The 19,040-nt window shown below is 47.5% G+C and overlaps 1 protein-coding gene across 5 annotated transcripts in view; it reads right to left on the bottom strand.

Moving 5' to 3' along the window:
• The window catches only part of LOC135825798 (sushi, von Willebrand factor type A, EGF and pentraxin domain-containing protein 1-like), a 579,302-nt gene that overhangs the window by 82,023 nt on the left and 478,239 nt on the right, over nucleotides 1-19,040 (bottom strand). For 4 of the 5 annotated variants that reach the window (XM_065338421.1, XM_065338423.1, XM_065338420.1 and 1 more), the window contains 2 exons: nucleotides 17,733-18,005; nucleotides 15,691-15,798 (listed from right to left, as the gene is read on the bottom strand). The exons of the other annotated variant lie outside the window; for it this stretch is intronic. In XM_065338421.1, coding sequence (XP_065194493.1) covers nucleotides 15,691-15,798; nucleotides 17,733-18,005 — 381 coding nt within the window. The remainder of the gene's footprint in view (nucleotides 1-15,690; nucleotides 15,799-17,732; nucleotides 18,006-19,040) is intronic. 5 annotated transcript variants of the gene reach the window in all.

The raw sequence follows: 19,040 nt of genomic DNA on the forward strand, positions 1-19,040 counted from the left end.
GTGGGAAGCTGCGGAGAATGGCGTCTGGTGCTTGACGCGGTAGCGGATTTCGTAACTGGTAACTGTGGCCGGCGGCCATGCGGAGATCGTTTCGAGTGCGAGTGGCGTCACGGGGCTCAAGCCTTCGTGGGAGGACTGCTAGCAATTGAGTCGGACCGGTGATGAAATGCAGTTTGTAAGTGTATGTTAATGCAGCAACGTATCGCCGTAGGCTGAGGCTCTGGAGCTCCGTCCCGGGACCAATGATGCGCAATGCGCGGCGTTGGATGCTATCTAGGCGTGCAAGATGGGAGGGAGCAGCTCCCATCCAGACGAGCGGAGCATACTCCAAAACGGGCCGTACAAACCCCTTGTACACCGTGAGGCGGCCTTCTAGGGAGAGATAGGGCGCAGCTCGCCGCAGGAGTCCCAAGCGCTGTTTGCCACGTATAGACACTGCGCGGATGTGCTCCGCGAAGGAGAGCTTCGGATCAAAAGTCACCCCCAAGAGCTTTATTGTGGATGACTGGCACAGGGTTGCCTCCAAAGAGGAGAGAGGGCAGGGCTAGCTGCGCTCTTTGCAGCGTGACTGTCATAGCCTGGGATTTCGACGGCTGAAACGCTACACGCCATTCCTTGCCCCAATCTGACAGACGATTGACGGTGTCCTGAAGCAAGGCAGCAGCAGTGGGGAGGGCGTTACGGAGAAGAGTGTACAATGTCGTATCGTCAGCATAGGCTTCCAGCTGCGTGTTCCCAACAAGGCATGTTGATACGTCGTTAGTGTATATGAGAAACATGACTCTTTGTGCCATCTTCAATAGGTCCGTCAAATACAGTAGTAGTAGGTTTTTCATTTTGACCCGACGAGACCATACGACGCCTGCAGATCACAGCACGAACAGTTCACCAGCCACACTCCACGAAAGCAAGTAGTAGTACTCCTGACAAGTCTTGTTTCGTTCCATAGAGATAATAACGGGGAACTCATCAGAGGAGAAGCAGTTGTTGAATGAAGGGGTTTAGCTGAATAATGCTATTTTGTAGAAAAGATATTGGCGCACTGAGGTGTAAACACTCAACTAACTCACATATGTGACATATCAACACAAAAGGAATAGTGCAGAATGGAGGTGTTCTCAACCCTACCAGGCACAACTATCACAAGTGCTAAATCATTCACAATGAGAAGGAGAGGTACACAGGAATAGGTTGCGCTAGTTTACACGTCACAAATGGTACTGAGGTAGTGACAAAGATAGGTGAAAAGTAGACGCCAAGTGAAAGCCAACAAATCATCACGAACGTCTAACGTCACATCTGAAGATTGCTAGCGGCACAAGACAAATACTTCACAAACCTCGATAGTTGAAATTCAGTTCAACTTCACTTCACTTCATGAACTGTTCGTGCTGTGATCTGCAGGCGTCGTATGGTCTCGTCGGGTCAAAATGAAAAACCTACTACTAATGAGAAACATGGTTGGCCCCAAGATGCTGCCTTGTGGGACTCCCGCCTTAATGGGGTATGGACGGGAGGTTGCACCACTGACAAAACAGTGTATGCTTCGGTTAGACAGGTACGATGTCAGCCATGCAAGGAGGATTACTTGGATGCCACATTGCTGTAGCTTGAGGAGGACACCTGCGTGAGAGACCTTGTCGAAGGCTCCAGCGATGTCAACTGCAAGTACGCGTGCTGCGCCCTCGTGTCCGATAGAGGATGCCCAGGAGTGGTGTAGCGCAGTAAGAGCGTCGGCTGTACCCAGATTCCGTCTGAAGCCAAACTGATTTGCTGCAAGCAGTGAGTTACCCTCGAGGTAGTTCGTAATTTGCATGTTGATAATGGTCTCCATTACCTTGGATATCACACTAAGGAGGGACACGGGGCGGTAGTCCTTGAGCTGTGAGCGAGATGAGCGTTTATGCACAGGAACAACATTGGCGAGCTTCCAGGCCTGAGGTTTGTATCCATGCCGGAAGCACAATGAGAAAAGCTTGGTCAGGACCGGTGCGAGCACCGAAGCGCATTCTTTCAGGACACGGGGGGGGGGGGGGGAGATGCTGTCCGGCCCCGTGGCTTTCGGCGCTTCGAGACGGCGCAGGAGGCGGTGAACATTCTGGATGTAGAAGTGGACGTGGGTGAGTGGAGGATGTGGGTGAGCAGGCGCTGGGGTTCCAAGGGAGGCACGATGTAGGTCCCTGTCACCCAGGCTGCACTTGCCAGCAAAGAAGTGACCAAAGCAGTCAGCCTTCTCCTTGCTGGTAATGTGTTCCTTCCCGGCATTGTCGAGGAGGAGGGGGATGTCAGAGTTTCGGCCAAGACCGCATGCTCCTTCCAGGTTGCACCACCATGCCTTGTCGCGAAGCGAGCCGCAGGTGAGTCGGGCCCGAAGGTGCCGTTCCTTCCCCTGCAGCAGTATAATTCTTCTCATGATACATCAGGTAAGCACCACCAAAAACGGTGACTGAGGGTTGATAGTATTGTGGTTGTCTTTGTTATTGGGAAGTGATTAATATTACGAGGAGACAATAATTTTAATATGGCAATAAGTAGGACGAGCTGAAGTGACATTTGGATTACTTTATCAACAGTGTAAGCGATGAAAATGATGCAAAAAATGTGAAGGGTAAGGAAGATACATGTATGAAGAAAAAAGCGATGGAAAGAAAGATGATTCGAACAAGTTTTCGTACAACACTCTTTAGGAATCACCGTTGTACTAAAGAACAAAATGAGAACAAGGGAAATAATATAGCAATCAAGGTAGGGAAGAGTGTTGTACAAAAACTTGTTCGAATCATCTTTCTTTCCATCGCTTTTTTCTTCATACATGTATATTCCTTACCCTTTACATTGTTTTTTTTGCTTCGTTTACATCACTTATATTGTTAATAAAGTAATCCAAATGTCACTTCAGCTCGTCCTACTTATTGCCATATTAAGATTAATATTACGATTGCAAAAGGAGGCGCTCCTTGGCACAGTTGACACTCATTAGGTCAATAACTCAGATGAGATAACAATTAACCTTCAATTAGTTACATTTGTTTACGAATGCCCATGGTTCGAACTATTAGTTGAAGCCCCTATTTGCAGAAAATAATTATGATCGTAATATTAATCTTAATATGGCAATAAGTAGGACGAGCTGAAGTGACATTTGGATTACTTTATTAACAATATAAGTGATGTAAACGAAGCAAAAAAAACAATGTAAAGGGTAAGGAATATACATGTATGAAGAAAAAAGCGATGGAAAGAAAGATGATTCGAACAAGTTTTTGTACAACACTCTTCCCTACCTTGATTGCTATATTATTTCCCTTGTTCTCATTTTGTTCTTTAGTACAACGGTGATTCCTAAAGAGTGTTGTACGAAAACTTGTTCGAATCATCTTTCTTTCCATCGCTTTTTTCTTCATACATGTATCTTCCTTACCCTTCACATTTTTTGCATCATTTTCATCGCTTACACTGTTGATAAAGTAATCCAAATGTCACTTCAGCTCGTCCTACTTATTGCCATATTAAAATTATTGTCTCCTCGTAATATTAATCACTTCCCAATAACAAAGACAACCACAATACTATCAACCCTCAGTCACCGTTTTTGGTGGTGCTTACCTGATGTAGCATGAGAAGAATTATACTGCTGCAGGGGAAGGAACGGCACCTTCGGGCCCGACTCACCTGCGGCTCGCTTCGCGACAAGGCATGGTGGTGCAACCTGGAAGGAGCATGCGGTCTTGGCCGAAACTCTGACATCCCCCTCCTCCTCGACAATGCCGGGAAGGAACACATTACCAGCAAGGAGAAGGCTGACTGCTTTGGTCACTTCTTTGCTGGCAAGTGCAGCCTGGGTGACAGGGACCTACATCGTGCCTCCCTTGGAACCCCAGCGCCTGCTCACCCACATCCTCCACTCACCCACGTCCACTTCTACATCCAGAATGTTCACCGCCTCCTGCGCCGTCTCGAAGCGCCGAAAGCCACGGGGCCGGACAGCATCTCCCCCCCCCCCCCCCCGTGTCCTGAAAGAATGCGCTTCGGTGCTCGCACCGGTCCTGACCAAGCTTTTCTCATTGTGCTTCCGGCATGGATACAAACCTCAGGCCTGGAAGCTCGCCAATGTTGTTCCTGTGCATAAACGCTCATCTCGCTCACAGCTCAAGGACTACCGCCCCGTGTCCCTCCTTAGTGTGATATCCAAGGTAATGGAGACCATTATCAACATGCAAATTACGAACTACCTCGAGGGTAACTCACTGCTGGCAGCGAAGTTCACGGGGTAGTTCCAAGCGAAAAGCATTCGCTCCAATCTTAGCCTGGATACGATACGGACCAAACCACTTGGGTTGCAACTTCCGAGAGGGCTGGCCACGAGCTTCCGGGGTCAGTAGAAAGTCTCTGTAGACAAGAACGCTATCAGCAACCTTCAAATCACTGGGCGTTCTCGTCTGGTCTGCGTATAGAGCTTGCCTTGCCTGGGTGTCGAGCATTGCATCTCGAGCTATCCTTAGTGCGGCTTCCTGCTCATGAAGCCAATCGACCGAATCACTCCTTTCCCCTCCTGTAAGAATGAATTCGGGCGGGGACTTAGGGTCAAACCCATAGTTCAGATAGAACGGTGTATTAGCTACAGATGACTGTTGTGAACTATTTATTGCAAACTCGCAGAGTGGTAGAAGCGAATCCCAATTGTCCTGTCTCAAGTTCACAAATGCTCTTAGAACATCTCCCACTTGCCGGTTAACTCTCTCTGTCAAACCATCCGTCTGAGGGTGGTTAGCAGTGCTGAATGCCAATTTAGTTCCTAGCTGAGAGAATACTTCTTTGAAAAAAGCTGCAGTGAAGCGTGCATCGCAATCGGAAACAATGGTCGAGCTCAGCCCGTGCAGACGAAACACGTTTTGAATGTACAGTTGAGCTCTGCCCTTAGCATCAATCTTCGAGTTTGTTGGAACAAGATGTACGCATTTCGTAAGTCGGTCCACAAAGGTGTAAATTGCGTCGAAGCCACGAGAAGTAAGGGGCAATCCAACAATAAAATCCATTGAGATATCCTGCCAAGGACTATTAGGTATTGGAAGTGACTGGAGAAGCCCTGTAAACTACCGCCATGTTGGCTGTAATGACCTCAAAGTGTTGAAAGAGGTAGATGCGCCAGGTCTTTAGCGCAAACACTACGGCCAATGTTTCTCTTTCTGTAGCTGTATAATTCTGTTCAGCAGCAGAAAATTTTCGGCTAGCATAAGCCACTGGATGCCAGGCATCTTCCTCTAGTTCTTGGAGAAGAACACATCCCAAGGCGAAATCGCGTGCATCTGTTACCACTCTGAATGGTCGGTTCACATCAGCCAGCCGCAATAGGGGCGCATTCAACAAGGCATGCTTTAGCGATTCAAAGGCATGTTGCCGAGAGCTGTTCCACTCGAATCGTGCATGTTTTCCCGTTATCTCCTCTAAGTTCTTAGAGAGCGATGAGTATTGATCTATGAATCGCCTAAAATAATTCGTAAATCCAAGAAATTGCCTCACCTCTGTGACGGAAGTCGGAGCGGGCCAGACCTTTACTGCGGCAATCTTGTCTGGATCAGGGGCGATGTGCAGTCCATTGATGCAATGTCCCAGGAACCGCACACTCTCCGCGCCAAATTCACATTTTGACCGTTTGCAAAATAACTGGTTGTCCCGGAGCACGCTCAATACCGACCGGACATGCTGCATATGCTCCGACCACGTTTTGCTGAAGATGAGTATGTCATCTAGGAACACGACTACGAACTCCCTCAGATATGGTTGAAGAATCGTATTCAGCATGGATTGAAATGTTGCCGGTGCATTGGTGAGACAAAATCCCATGACCCTAAATTGGTAATGCCAAAAAGGGAGTGTTAATCGCGGTTTCGGGCACGTCCTCAGCTTGAATGCGAATCTGATTATACCCTGATCGGAGGTCTAGTTTCGTGAAGTACCTAGCGCCCTGTACGGTATCGAATAAATCATCCACATTGGGCAAGCACGCCTTGTTCTTAACAGTTATCTTGTTTAGCTCCCTCCAATTGCAGACCATGCGTAACGAACCATCAGCTTTCTTGACAAAAAACACCGGTGCACCAAAGGGGGACTTACTTGGTTCTACGAAACCCTTTTTCAAGAGTTCTGTGAGCTGTTTCTTCAATTCCTCCATTTCTGGCCTGGGCAGGCGATGGGGGTGATGAGCCTTCCTCCAGGCGGATTTCGTGGTCTACATACCTCTCTGGTGGGAGTCTAGCTGGCAGATCATCCGGGAAAAGATCGTCATAGTCACGGAACATGGCCTTGAGATCTGGGTGCTCGTTCTGAGTGGATTTTTCGGGAGGTTCCTTGCCAATGCCGTCTTCTACACTGACCCACGCCAGAACACCTTCGTCTCCACTCCTAAGAGCATGCCTAGCCTGACGACCAGATATGAACATCGCCTCCACAGGAGCGGTCGGTTCGTTTTGACTGGGCGACGCACAAGGCAAACCATTCGAGTTCAACCTGACTTCATTCGTCCGGAAGTTTATGTCTGGATTGTTACGCGTTAACAAAGGTTTCCCCAATATAGCGTCATAGCGATGAAGGGGGAACACCGTGAAGGTTTGGTTATCGCTGAAGTCGCCTACGATAACCTTCAATTCATGGGTCGTCTCCTTGGGAAACGAGCTTGATGCTCCATCAGCCAGCGTGACATTCAGGTTTTCCGAGCCAATTTCGGTTGGCAGGTTAACTCTCCTGGCAAACTGTCGGCAATAAAATCATGGGTCGAGCCCGAATCTATTAACATAAGCGCGCGACGACCGTTGATTTTGCCTTCTACACGCAGGAGCTCATGTTCCGTTTCCACATTGACGCTGGTAACCTGGGCCTCAATAGTTGGTGTAACATCTCGCTTGAAATTGGCTTCGGAGCATTCAGCATCATCGTCAACATCCTCCACACCGAGGCTACTGAATCGGTTACGGGTAGAGACGGAGCACACACTACACGCAGGTGATGCCTTTTCTTGATGCGTCAGTAATCGCATCGGCCTTACTGACGTCCACCGTTTGGGTGATCTCGATGCTGCGGGCAATTCTGGGCCATATGGCCTGGTCGACGACATGCGAAGCAGCCCCCCTGGGCTCGTTATGTCTCACGTACCTCGGGGCTTAGTTTTGCTAGCTTTCTGCTACCTGATGGTGGTGCGAATCCCGGCACGGTCGCCAGTGGTGGTCTGCGCTGAAATCGGCTGTCTGAGGCGACTGCTAGCGCTGCCTGAATGGCGGCTGACAGTGTAGTGGGGTGTTCCTTCACTACCAAGGTCCGCATGTTACCGTGCAGGCCGTTGACAAATAGCAAGGCTCTGGAGAGTTCGTCAAGTTCCGGCACCTGTAAACTTAGCCGAGAAAACTCCGTTACGTACGATTCAATTGACCCACGCTGTTGGATAGAGAACATATCCAACCGCACTCTTTCCCCGTCATAGTGCGGGCCATACACTCGCGCTAGGGCGCTTTTCAAAGAATGCCAATCCGAAAATTGCTCACCTGCTTCCATGGAAGAAATTAGCCAAAGACGCGCATTCCCAGCGAGGTAGCTAGCCGCAAAGTTAACTTGGTTCTCCGGGTCACCTTGAGGTGAGCACTTCAAGGCTAACTCGACCGTAAATACCCACTCTTTGAACTCGGAAGGGTTGCCATGGAAAACATTCGGTTCTCTGGTAACGCGTTTGACGCTTGGGCTTGTCTGGGAGAGAGAACGCGATCGACACGGGGCTAGATCCGGAGGACTTGAGCTTGATGTAGCAGGTAATTGATGTCGTCCAACTGTAGCAGCCACGTTGTCCCGAGCGCGGCGGATCTCACGGAAAGCGGCGTATAGCAGAGCCAGGAGCACAAGGCACGTCAAAGGGCAGACGATGATCTCAACCATCCTCAAGCTACCAGTGTAACAGTATAGACTTGATTGATTGGAGAACTCGTCGAATGATGTTCAAACCAGAGGTTATAAAGCAAAAGAAAGGCGAGAACCGCAGGAGTGAGAATAGTAGGAACACAAGGTGTTACCATAAGACAAGCAAGAAGTGTCAAGGTAAAACTATTACAGCGGGAGCTGGTTCCAGACATACACAACATCGTCAGGGAAGAACCGAAGGACATCATTCCGTGATCTGGGCAGAAGAGTGGAAGCGAGCTGAAACTGGTGCGAGGTATGCCTTTGTGTGCGTCGGCTATGGCGTGATGTGTTGGTCGCTCGGGGTGGAAGAAGGGTGAGAAACATGGCTGGGCCAGTTGAAAAGTGGGGCTTGTACAGAAAGCAGAGTGCTCCGACCATTCTGCGGATGTCCAAGCTAGGGAGGTAGGCTCCATCACCGATTAGGTGAAGGCCACGGCATTGGTTGGCAGTGAGACAAGCCAGAGTGGTGGGTGCAGCGCTCATCCACATGAGCATGCCATACTCCAAAACCGGGCAGACAAAGCCCTTGTAGATCACTCCATGGCACCTGGAGTCCAGCACTCGCGAGGCTTTCCGGAGGGAGCTGAGACGCTGCTAGTCTCGAATAGCCAATTGCCTGATATGGGCTGTGAAAGACAGGTGTTGGTCAAACAGCACACCCAGCAGCTTCAGCTGGTCGACTTCCTGAACAGCTGTGCACTGGAATACAATCTGTGTTGCAAGGGTGGGAAATCAGGAGGGACTGAGACTTTGTAGGTTCGAACCTAATGTGCCTGGCCATTCCCCAGTCTGCCAGCGCATAACCAACAAGCTGGAGTATGATAACATCTTCAGGCACGGCAGTATAGGTCGATATGCACTTGTACAGTGTGGTGTCATCAGCATATGCAGCAAGCTGGGCTCCAGCAGGTAGGTGATCCTCAGCATCATTCGTGTAGAGAAGGAATAAAGTCGGTCCCAAGATGCTACCCTGGAGGATGCCTGTAATGACGGGGTAAGCAGAGGAGGACTGTCCGCTCACTGCAGCCTGGAGCATGCGGTTGGTGAGGTAGCTTCTGAGCCAGGCAAGAAGATGTCCGTGGAGCTCATACCGCTCAGCTTTGTACAAGACACCTGGGTGCGACACTTTGTCGAACACCCCAGCAATATCCACTGCCCGGCGCCGTGCAGCAGGACTTTTGCCAGCATCCTCGTGACGTTGCAGATTATGTTGCTTGATTATTGTAGTTGACGTTGATTTAGTGACTTTGGCAAGTTTCAGTCGTGTCAAGAAGTCATGTAGGATTCAGTACTAGGCAGTAGTGGAACGTGAGTGGTAGTCTTTGTCGGTTTCTGAGGGTATCCTGGATTTTGTGTGCAGTGCTGTGGAAATGGCTTGCTGTGGAGGTCCCAGCACTGGATGTTGTACCAAAGGTACGACCTCGTAGCACGTGCTAAACCTAAAAAAATTCAAAAATTGACTTCGGTCTGTGGGAGTCTGTGAGAGAACGCCCACTCGTTCCGTTGGGACAGATTCCAGGGCCACGTTGAGGGGCCCTACCCCACCACCCATGGCTGCTTCTGGACTTGTTCTAAGTTTGAGTCCCGTGCACGGACAGAAGGGGCCCGAAAATGTGGAAAAATTGTAAATGCATTTGTTTGGCTCCTGGGTGGCTCGCACACCGTGGCACTATGCCGGAAATTTGGGTTTTTGCAGCCTGGAAAGCCTGTCAGTGAGTCGCAAGAACTTGTCAATCTTGTCCTGAGGGCCAACATAGTGGCAGGAGTGTGTGGTCAAAATTTCACTCGAATCCATTGAGAAACATCAAAGTTACGGTCAATTGAATGCCGTATGAAATTTACGGCCAGGCTGCTACCTTAAACACGGACCACCACTCCTTGTTCTGGATGTTTCCCGGGAGCAGTTTATTACGTATTCTCTGGAGGTGATGTTCTTTGGCTCTAGAAAGGCAAGTCGATGAGGCCACGCGGGCGAGGCGATATTGCTCCTGTAGTGCAGGGTTGGCCTGGCTGCAACGAATTATCGCCATGCATGGCGTTTGGCAGCGACACCAGCGAAGCACTCGGGATCCACCAGACGGGATCAGTGGGCTTCATCTTGAGAACTCTCGATGGTATGAATCTGGTCATTCCTTTTATGATCCTCTGGGTTACAAGACTGCATGATGTATCAGGCTCATCAGTGATGATCTCAGTCCAGTCGGTGTCACGGTAGAAAGCTCTCAGACGATCCCAGTCGGCATGCTGATATCGCCATACTGCACGCGTAGTTGATCTGTCCCGGTGTGGTGTCAGCTCGAAGTCTGTAATCGCTACAGCATGGTCTGACTGTCCCATTGGAGGGTACCATGTACTATTGATATTACCAGGTATGTCTGGCATGACGAGGTTGAGGGTATTTCGCCCACGAGTAGCTTCGTGGATGCGTTGAGTGAAGCTGTGTTGGTAGCATAAATCTTCGGCTGTTTCTCCCGCCAGTGTGGTGGGCCTACTGCCAAGCCAAGTTGCATTGTGTACATTAAAATCACCAGCTTCAATGACGCAAGAGCAGGAGCGACATGCAGCATCAATCCCAGCATCGAGATGGGAGAACAGTCGTATGTCATTTTCTGCACAAGAGCCGGAGGATATACAGCACATACACCAACCTTTGTGCCCTGTGGTCCAGTTATGCTAATCCAGAGCATTTCCTGGTCGACACAATCGATGTCGAGCTGTCTATATGCAGGGGCGTCGGAACCGGTGCGGCAGGTGCGGCCAAAGCCACACCAATAATTTTGGAAGTTTTTTTTTTTTTTTTAACATTTTCAACCTTGTTGATGGCTTGTCGACTCTTGTACAGGTACCATATTTTACATCGACAATGCGGTGTGTCATCAGCATGCATATTCTTATTTCTCATATTATTCGGTAGCATTAAAAATATGGCCTTTTAGGCCCAATTTTCCAAAAAAAAATCCCGGGGGACGAACCCCGGACCCCCCTCTCACACTTTCGCCGCACCAATGTTAAACTGCTTCCGACGCCCCTAATATGGTAGGCCAGCCTTCACCCAAATTGCAACCCCACCACCTTGTGCTGTTCTGTCGCGCCGTATAGCAAGGTGGTAGCCAGATATGGATTTTTCCACTGGCATGGCTTTCTCCTGAGTCAGTTTGGTCTCTGTGACCATTGCCAGGTCAACATTATGGTGCATGAGGACGTGCTGGAGCTCGCCAATCTTATTCAGTATGCGAAAGGCATTTGTGAGCATCAGGCGGAGTGGTCCTGTCTCTGTCATTCAAATATTGTTGGCATACTCGGTCTATTGGCCTGTTGCTCTGGCGAGAGCTGTGCTCTCTGAGAGGGTAGGGTGGCATGATAATCACTGTCGTAATGCTCATGGCCAGTGGCCGTGTTGTTGGTGGAGTCAGTGACATACTAAGTCTTGTCAATGTTCCACAAGCGGGAATACACTGGTTGGGGCCAGAATGCTCGGTTATTTATCAGCTCAACGCTGTTTTACTGAGCACAATTCTAGCAGAGACACGACCATCTGTAGGGAAGGTCTTGCAGGCAAAGACTTTCGGGTCTACATCCGCTCTTCTTGCCCTGTTTATAACAAACTTGGTCAGTTTAGTGTCGGAGGTGTCAGGTGTCAGGCTTCAGGCTCCCCACGAAAAGGACACTGTTCTTGGCTGTCAGTTTTGGACTGGTTAGCACTTGCCAGCTGTCTACATCTACCACTTCGTCGGTCAGTTCGCTGAACTTTGGCAGCTTGCTACTGCAGCTTGACTGACTGCGGCCAGGATCCTGGGCACGTGATTGGGCCAAAGTGTTTATACAACAAACGTTACTTACATCCGCGCCCGCATCACTGACTGTACTTGTACGAGTGTTCTCTGGCTCCGACTCATGCTCACCATCCGTGTCGGTACAACGAATTTCAAAAGTAGTTCTACTGTACGCATCCTCGAGCAGCTGTTCTGCAGCCGAGGATTGGGTAATGGCGGAGTCTTTTGGGTTTTCCTTCGAGGTTCCCGCTTAGGTGGCTCTTTTTCTGCCCGACTAGGCCCAGTGTTCGTGTCGATCCTGGCGGAAAGTTCCAGCCACTACTTCGACAGGTCGTCCAATGTCTGGCGACGTTCGCAGTCTGAAGCCTCGCTGTGCACTCAACACAATTCCTCCATAACTGCCAGGCATTCATTTCAGCTCTGGCTGTGCCCAGTGGGCATGTTCTCTGCAAAAGCAGTTGGCTCTTGACTACAGACCGAGTTTGCAGCTGTATGTGATCTAGGGGTGGTGGGCATTCTTTACCCACGACAAAAATACTCCGACCCGCGGAGCTAAAAAATGTCCAAATGTCATCCACACTTACAAAAAGTATGGCCATTACAATACTTTCTGTCGCCGGACGCAAAGCAGAAGACCGCAACCAGGCAAAGGAGAGCCCTGGATCCACCTCAGCATCCTGCAGCATCAGCCAAAATTGGCTATGCAGAGGCTTCTTTCTGATTATCTCCTCCCTATGCCGCTGGTATCCCTGGCGTACCTACTCCTTTGTGGCTGACTCCTCCACACCAATCGTTGCCCCACAAATTCGCAGCATCACTGGAGACAGAGTTTTTTTGCATGATGTTATTGTCTCAAGAGAGCAATGGCAATGTGGTATTGGTGGCCCTTGATGTACTTATTGATTTGGATGATGGATCGTTCATGTTGATCTACCATACTCTGGAATCCACGGCCGCATTCAGAGCACCAAATGCACTCTCTCTGTGTCAGCCCGAGGGTTATGCCATCCCTTCTTGGTGAACTTCTTCCTGATGTAAGACATCCAGCTGCTCTAATTTTATGTGTCGCCAGTGTATGATACCAAAGCTGTAGGTGAGCAGTGGCAACGCGTATGTGTTTACAGCCTTTGCTAAATATCCAGCAATTACCCCCCCCCCCCCCGAAGATCGCATCTAATCGCTTTCCACAATCCTCACGAAGCTTGCTCCTTATCCCATGCTGCAGTGAAGCTGATTCAATGAAGCCGAGGTATTTGTACATGTTATCTTCTTGCAGAGTGCGTAAAGCCATGCCCAATAGTGTTTTCGACAGGCTCTGCATCACTTGACTCAAGCACACCCCGGTGTACATGAAGCGTGGCGCACTTCGAAACACGAAACACCAGGCCAATGACCGAAGGTGTGATCTGGGCGACGTTGATGATGGGCTTAAGCTGGTCGCGATGTACAATTTAATGTCATCCATGTACAGGAGATGAGAAACGACCTTGGAGACCTCCCCAAAGTCTCCCCCGGACCTCCACACAAACGGCACACGTCAACCACGGAAGTGTCGCCAATAACTGACCTCTGGTAGTTCTTGGTATTAACCACCTGACCCTGAGAAGCAGATACAGATAACTCAGGAGACGGACGCAATGTGGGAGACTTTAAGGTAGCTCAATAGGAAAAATTTGGTCCGAAGATTGTCCAGTTTTACTTTTCTATACCTTCCTACATGTGTACTGAGTGCAAGAAACATTCCTGGGCGAAGGGGGGGGGGGGGGTAATTGGGATAAATCTTGCCGTACGGTGCCTAGAAGAATGTACGATTTTGCAATTTTGCGGAGTTTTTAGCACACATCTCTTCAGGAAATATTTTAATCATAATCCTTTATTGAGTCTTTCTTGATGCTCTGCTTCGTCCAGGGATGTACCTGGCACAAAACTGAAGCATTGGGGAATTTCTACTAGCCTTGAATTCAACTGTTCAGTTTCAAAAGTTGTTGCGGGATGCGAAATTTACTTCAAATGTGTTACAAAGAGGGTGAAATTTCAAAAATTAGTGCAAAGATGTTCATGTTTTTCTTCTTTAAGGTCAAGTCAGACACAAACTGACCTGGAAAACAAAGGTTTTTGAGGGTAATTGGGCAAAATGTTGCTGACCTGGACCATTTTCATATATCAGACATCTGTATTATGCCTCACAGACACTGTTTCTCATGCAAATATAGACAGAGGTTCCATTAATTATCAAGTTGGCACTGATAGAACAGCTGTTCACAGGGAGCTGGTCACCAAGCATGAACAATGGATTGGATACAGATGATGTACACCTGGCACAAAAGAAAAACGGCTGAAAGCAGCTTTTAGTGGCAGGTTGCAAAATTTACGGTGGTGGGAAGGGTTACGCGAAGCTAAGTGAAAATACGGACTGGTGAGGACGCAACGGCAACGGAAGTGACAAGAACAGTGAATTTTCGAAAACATGGTGGACCGCGAAAACGAATCTCTACATCGGACACCGGACAAGTTGGAGTAAGAAGCTCAACAGAATATCGCACGTGGAGGAGACGTAGCTGAAAGCACGCTGGGCATCGCACACACAACGACCAGTGTCAGGAAACGTGGAAGGCCGCGGAAACAGACAGAGATTGATAGTGGTGGTGCCGCGAAGAGCTAAGATGACGGGACATTAGAGGAGACAACACCGAACGAAGCTAAGAATCGCACTTTGTCGATCAAGCAATATCTGTCAACCCGTAACAATTGTCGTGATTTGTAGTGATAATGTTTTCTCAATATTGTAACGTGGTAGATGTGCGTTGCGTTGGCTGTGTTAGAAGCTTTGTATATCCTTAGGTTGCATCCTGAACTTTGCGTACAGAAAGAAAATGTGTTATCGCTGCAATTGTTTGGTGTTACTCCTCGTCGAGGTGATAACAATGTAACTTAATTTGCACACTATGTTGTTGGCACTATTATTCTTTTCCTTCGAATTTTGTGTCGTTCTGAACTAGATAATTTTCCACCTTGTCACAAGTGTTGTTATCTCATTATCTTTACGCTATAGAAGTTTTAGTCTTTCCAACTTGAACCATTCCCTGTAAAATCCTTGATTAGAAGGGACCGAAACCGTTCAGATACTTTGACAAGTCCCATATTTGACTGGATGTGTGTTTGCCTGGAAACTTGCGACCCAAAAATTTCCTTTCTACTTTTATTATTGGCTCAATATCCGACTTTCAAATTATTATTATTGTTATTATTAACTGGTTTGAGGGAAAGACACAAACGGAAAAAATCTGAAGAAATAATTGACTTACACCACCAGAACTCGAACCAGGGACCCTCGCTTGTAGCTAGAGATGCTCTAACCACTGAGCTATGGTGTAGTCGTCATCCCAGCAGAGATTGTTCAACATTTTTTCCAGACGTCGTAACTCACACTTCCTGTGAATCCACACAGGCGAGTGGGACGCAGCCCTCATGTTCCCAAACACTTTACGTATAAACTAGCACGCGTGGAGCCCAAGTAAAAAAATCACTTGTTGGAGGGAAAGACACAAAAGGGAAAAGTCTGAAGAAAAATGTTCACTGTCACCACCAGGACTCGAAACAGGGACCCTCGCTTGAATCTAGTGCTGCTCTAATCGCTGAGGTATGGTGAAGTCGTCATCTCATCAGAGACTGCTCAACATTTTCTTTGGACTTCGTAACTCACACTTCCTGTGAATCCACACAGGCGGGTGGGACGCAGCCCTCACGTACCCAAACACTTCATGTGCAAACTAGCACGCGGGGAGCCCCAAGTCATAAAAAAATTAACTCGTTTCAGGGAAAGACACTTAGGCATGAAAAAAGAATTTTCCAAATTCATATCTGGTGAATGGACTATAATTAGACTATGTGTGTACTTTGTACTGGTGGATAAACCAAACAGTAGGCTAACTGCCGCCAGGTCTGAGCAATCCAACTCATTGCTTTCACTTACGAGAGCAACTTGTACCATCGTGATAGTAAGGCATTCTACATTCACATTGTCCTGTCGAATTACAGAGGGCATTTTGCTGGCACGTGACCGATGAACAAGCAGCAAATTCTGAAATTAGAAAAAATCAATGTTGAATGCAGATCATAATTATGAGATATTATTGCCAATATAGATATTCTATGAAAACGAATGCTAAAGTGCACTAGTCCACTACTGGTAATCTTAACCCTTTACTGATCAACCATAAGCGAACCGATACTATAGTACTGGTGCATGTGACCCTCATTTTTCAGGCTTTTGTGGCTAGGAGACTACACCTGCCATACACATTTTTGCACCATCTACCGACTGAAGACTGTTAAAATTGGAAAAGACCGCCCGTCATGCGCGCAGTTCAAAAACAGGAGACTCTTGGGGCAGTGCTTGACAAGCATTCTGAGAGTAGCAACAGTACCAGTCCAGGCTAGATATCCCAGAGGTTTTGCAGTGTAGTGTATTGAGAGAAAGAGCTCCGAGTGAACAATCCACGCTGATGATCGGTTTGGGTCTACACACTTTTGCTTTCAAACCGTTCCTATTCGAAACACCCTCCTCTACATGTGTTTGGGTGCCCCCTCCTCAGTTATTTAACGCAGTTGAAGACTCAAGAAGCTGTCTGCATCATTTGCAACAAATGATATCATCTATAAAGAAGAGGTTTGTGCGACTTCGACGATAATTGCGTCTTTTCAGCACCTCCATGAGCGACACTGACTCGTGCTGCTATCTGGTGTCACAAGGTGTTTGTCGCACTTGAAACGAAGCGGTACCCGTAAGTTTGTATCCCTGGTGATGTTTTTGCCTGAAGAGCACTATATAAGTGGTGGTCTTCCTCAGCCTACTCAAGCTCAACTGATGAGGGGTGAATTCCTCGAAATACTGTGTATTGAGCAGGGAGTGGTGCTTTCTTGAAGGTTTGCCGAGTGGACGGTTCGATGGACTTTTCATGTGCTCTGGATGGCAGTCTTGAGTCAGTCAAGTGATAATTCAAGTCACCAGGAATAGCGCAAGCTCCCAGGTAAGGAGCAACACATAATATCCTATAGTTGTTAATATGGTGGTAAAGACACACCTGGCAATATGGCGGTAAACACACGCCTGCCCACACACGCTCTCTAGGCTGCAAAGTTCTGGCACATAATATCCTATAGAGCCAATTATTAATTTATGATAGAGAAAAAGGACCAAGGAACTACAAGTTATAGAATAACTTGTAGCTCTCTGGTCCCTTTCCATACTATAACTATTGATAAAAAAGTAAAAAAGGACCAAGGAACTGCAAGTTACACTATTATGTCCACTAGCACCACCAGTTACTAAACAATGTCCACTAACACCACCAGTTACTAAACAATGTCCACTAACACCACCAGTTACTAAACAACCAGCTCATGCTATAACAATGCACGACACTGACCGACGGTACTGACGTTCTACAACTATCTGGCTAACAGCTCTAGCACATCTTGCACATAACTTACAAGCTTCCAAGTTGGAAGGCTGTTGGAGTGCGCATCCAAGATGTGCTGGAACTGTTAGCCAGTTAGTTTGTAGAACGTCAGTACCGTCGGTCAGTGTCATGCAATGTCATCGCATGAGCTGAATATTTAGTAATTGGTCGTGTTAATGGACAGTATAGCGTAACTTGTAGTTCCTTGGTGCTTTTTACTTTTTATAAATTAATCCTTGGCTCTCCATCCGAGTTAACGAGAGAGCTTCGAAGCTCAGGGCCCTCCACTTTGCTTTTTTGCCTAGTTAGCTCATCATGCAGGTTAAGGTGGCCGACTACACAAAAATTCCCTAAAAAATCGAATTAGTAAATTCATATCGAGTGCTAAATCAGTTGAAAGAGCATGAATACCTACAAAATCTCTGAAAATGTTTTGTCTCGATTTGACCCGCCGTTCAAGAGTTATGGCCAAAACGTGCCATTGCAAGGTACGATAAGATTCATTGAAAACTGTATTGTGCTTATTACGCTATATGAATATGTTGTGACCTACCGACACAGACCACGTTGTGTAACTGATCACGTGATGCATCCTCGGTTATGTTGTCCTCACTCAAAATTGACTTTACAAGCCAAGCAGGTGTCACTAGCCAAACCCTCTTGTTAATCTTGCCAGAGCTAACTGCGGATGAAATGCAGCCTGGATGGCTCGGGAGTGACAGTCCTGCCTTTGAACAATGAGTTAGTGCCATGTCCAGGCTCATCTGCGAGTGTGCGCTTGTATTTAAAATTAGAAGGCTTTCACTTCCCATGCAATCGTATCTCTCTGAACATGCAAAAGAGGGCAGATAACACGAACATCATAATTAACATCTCGGTTTACCAACCTAGCAATGTTTTTATAACTTCATCAGAGACCCCTAATCCCGGTTTGCAGAAAAGATGAAGGGTATTGGTGAAAGAAAATCCAGCTCTGAAAATTATTTTAAAAATCATGATAAAAAAGGAATTGAAAACTTAAACGCCGGTGGATGCAGTTCCTTGGTCTTTTTCTTTAATATAAATTAAAAACTTTTCATTTCAAAGGAACAAAATCAGGATGGGTAATGACCGAAGCCATCACCGCCAAAAGCAACCAACACTATTCTTTCCGTAGATGCTGCAATCGAGGAATGATAAAGCAGGTATGTTCCAGTGTTCCAATATGTTGATTTCCACAAAGGCAGAAGAGAACAGAGACAGCCGGCTAGGTCATTGTTGTAACCCTGCGTTTCATGCACATAGCAAAGCTAAGGCAATCCTCAGACAACTGATAACCTGTACATCGTCTGGGTCCAAATTTATACCCAGGCAGGTAGCTAAAACAGGGTGGGCAAAATGAGTATAGCGTGAAAAAGCAGGTGGCATAGCGCGCAAAGGTGGCAAAGCGCGACTTTAGTGTGACATTTCAAGTGATACTTTAGTTAGGGAGACATGGTGCGGATGGTGTCGGTTATAGGAGGTGGAAGTTCCCATTTGGTTGTGAATTCCCGCTGATAATGGAAAATAAATTGGATTTAAATAAATGCCATTTACAAAATTTTGCTCCCTTTCCACAACGTAGCATTCCACCATTTGTTCAAAGGGGAACTTGAGGAAGTAAAGTTGATACCATTCTAAGAAGCACAGCAGGGGGGGAGGGAGGTTACGAAATCCCGTTGCTATCAGTTCAGCAAGAGAAGAAAGAAAACACCAGGTGAGCGGTATAGCAGGGTGAAGAGAACAAGAGAGCATCATGGGAAGAAAACATTATACGGGTGGATGTCGACAAATAGTTTGTGCAATCGATGGTAAGAAGGAGAACAGGCAATTATTTTCTCAT

This window comes from Sycon ciliatum, chromosome 10, assembly GCF_964019385.1.
Source record: "Sycon ciliatum chromosome 10, ocSycCili1.1, whole genome shotgun sequence".
Taxonomy (NCBI): Eukaryota; Metazoa; Porifera; class Calcarea; order Leucosolenida; family Sycettidae; genus Sycon; species Sycon ciliatum.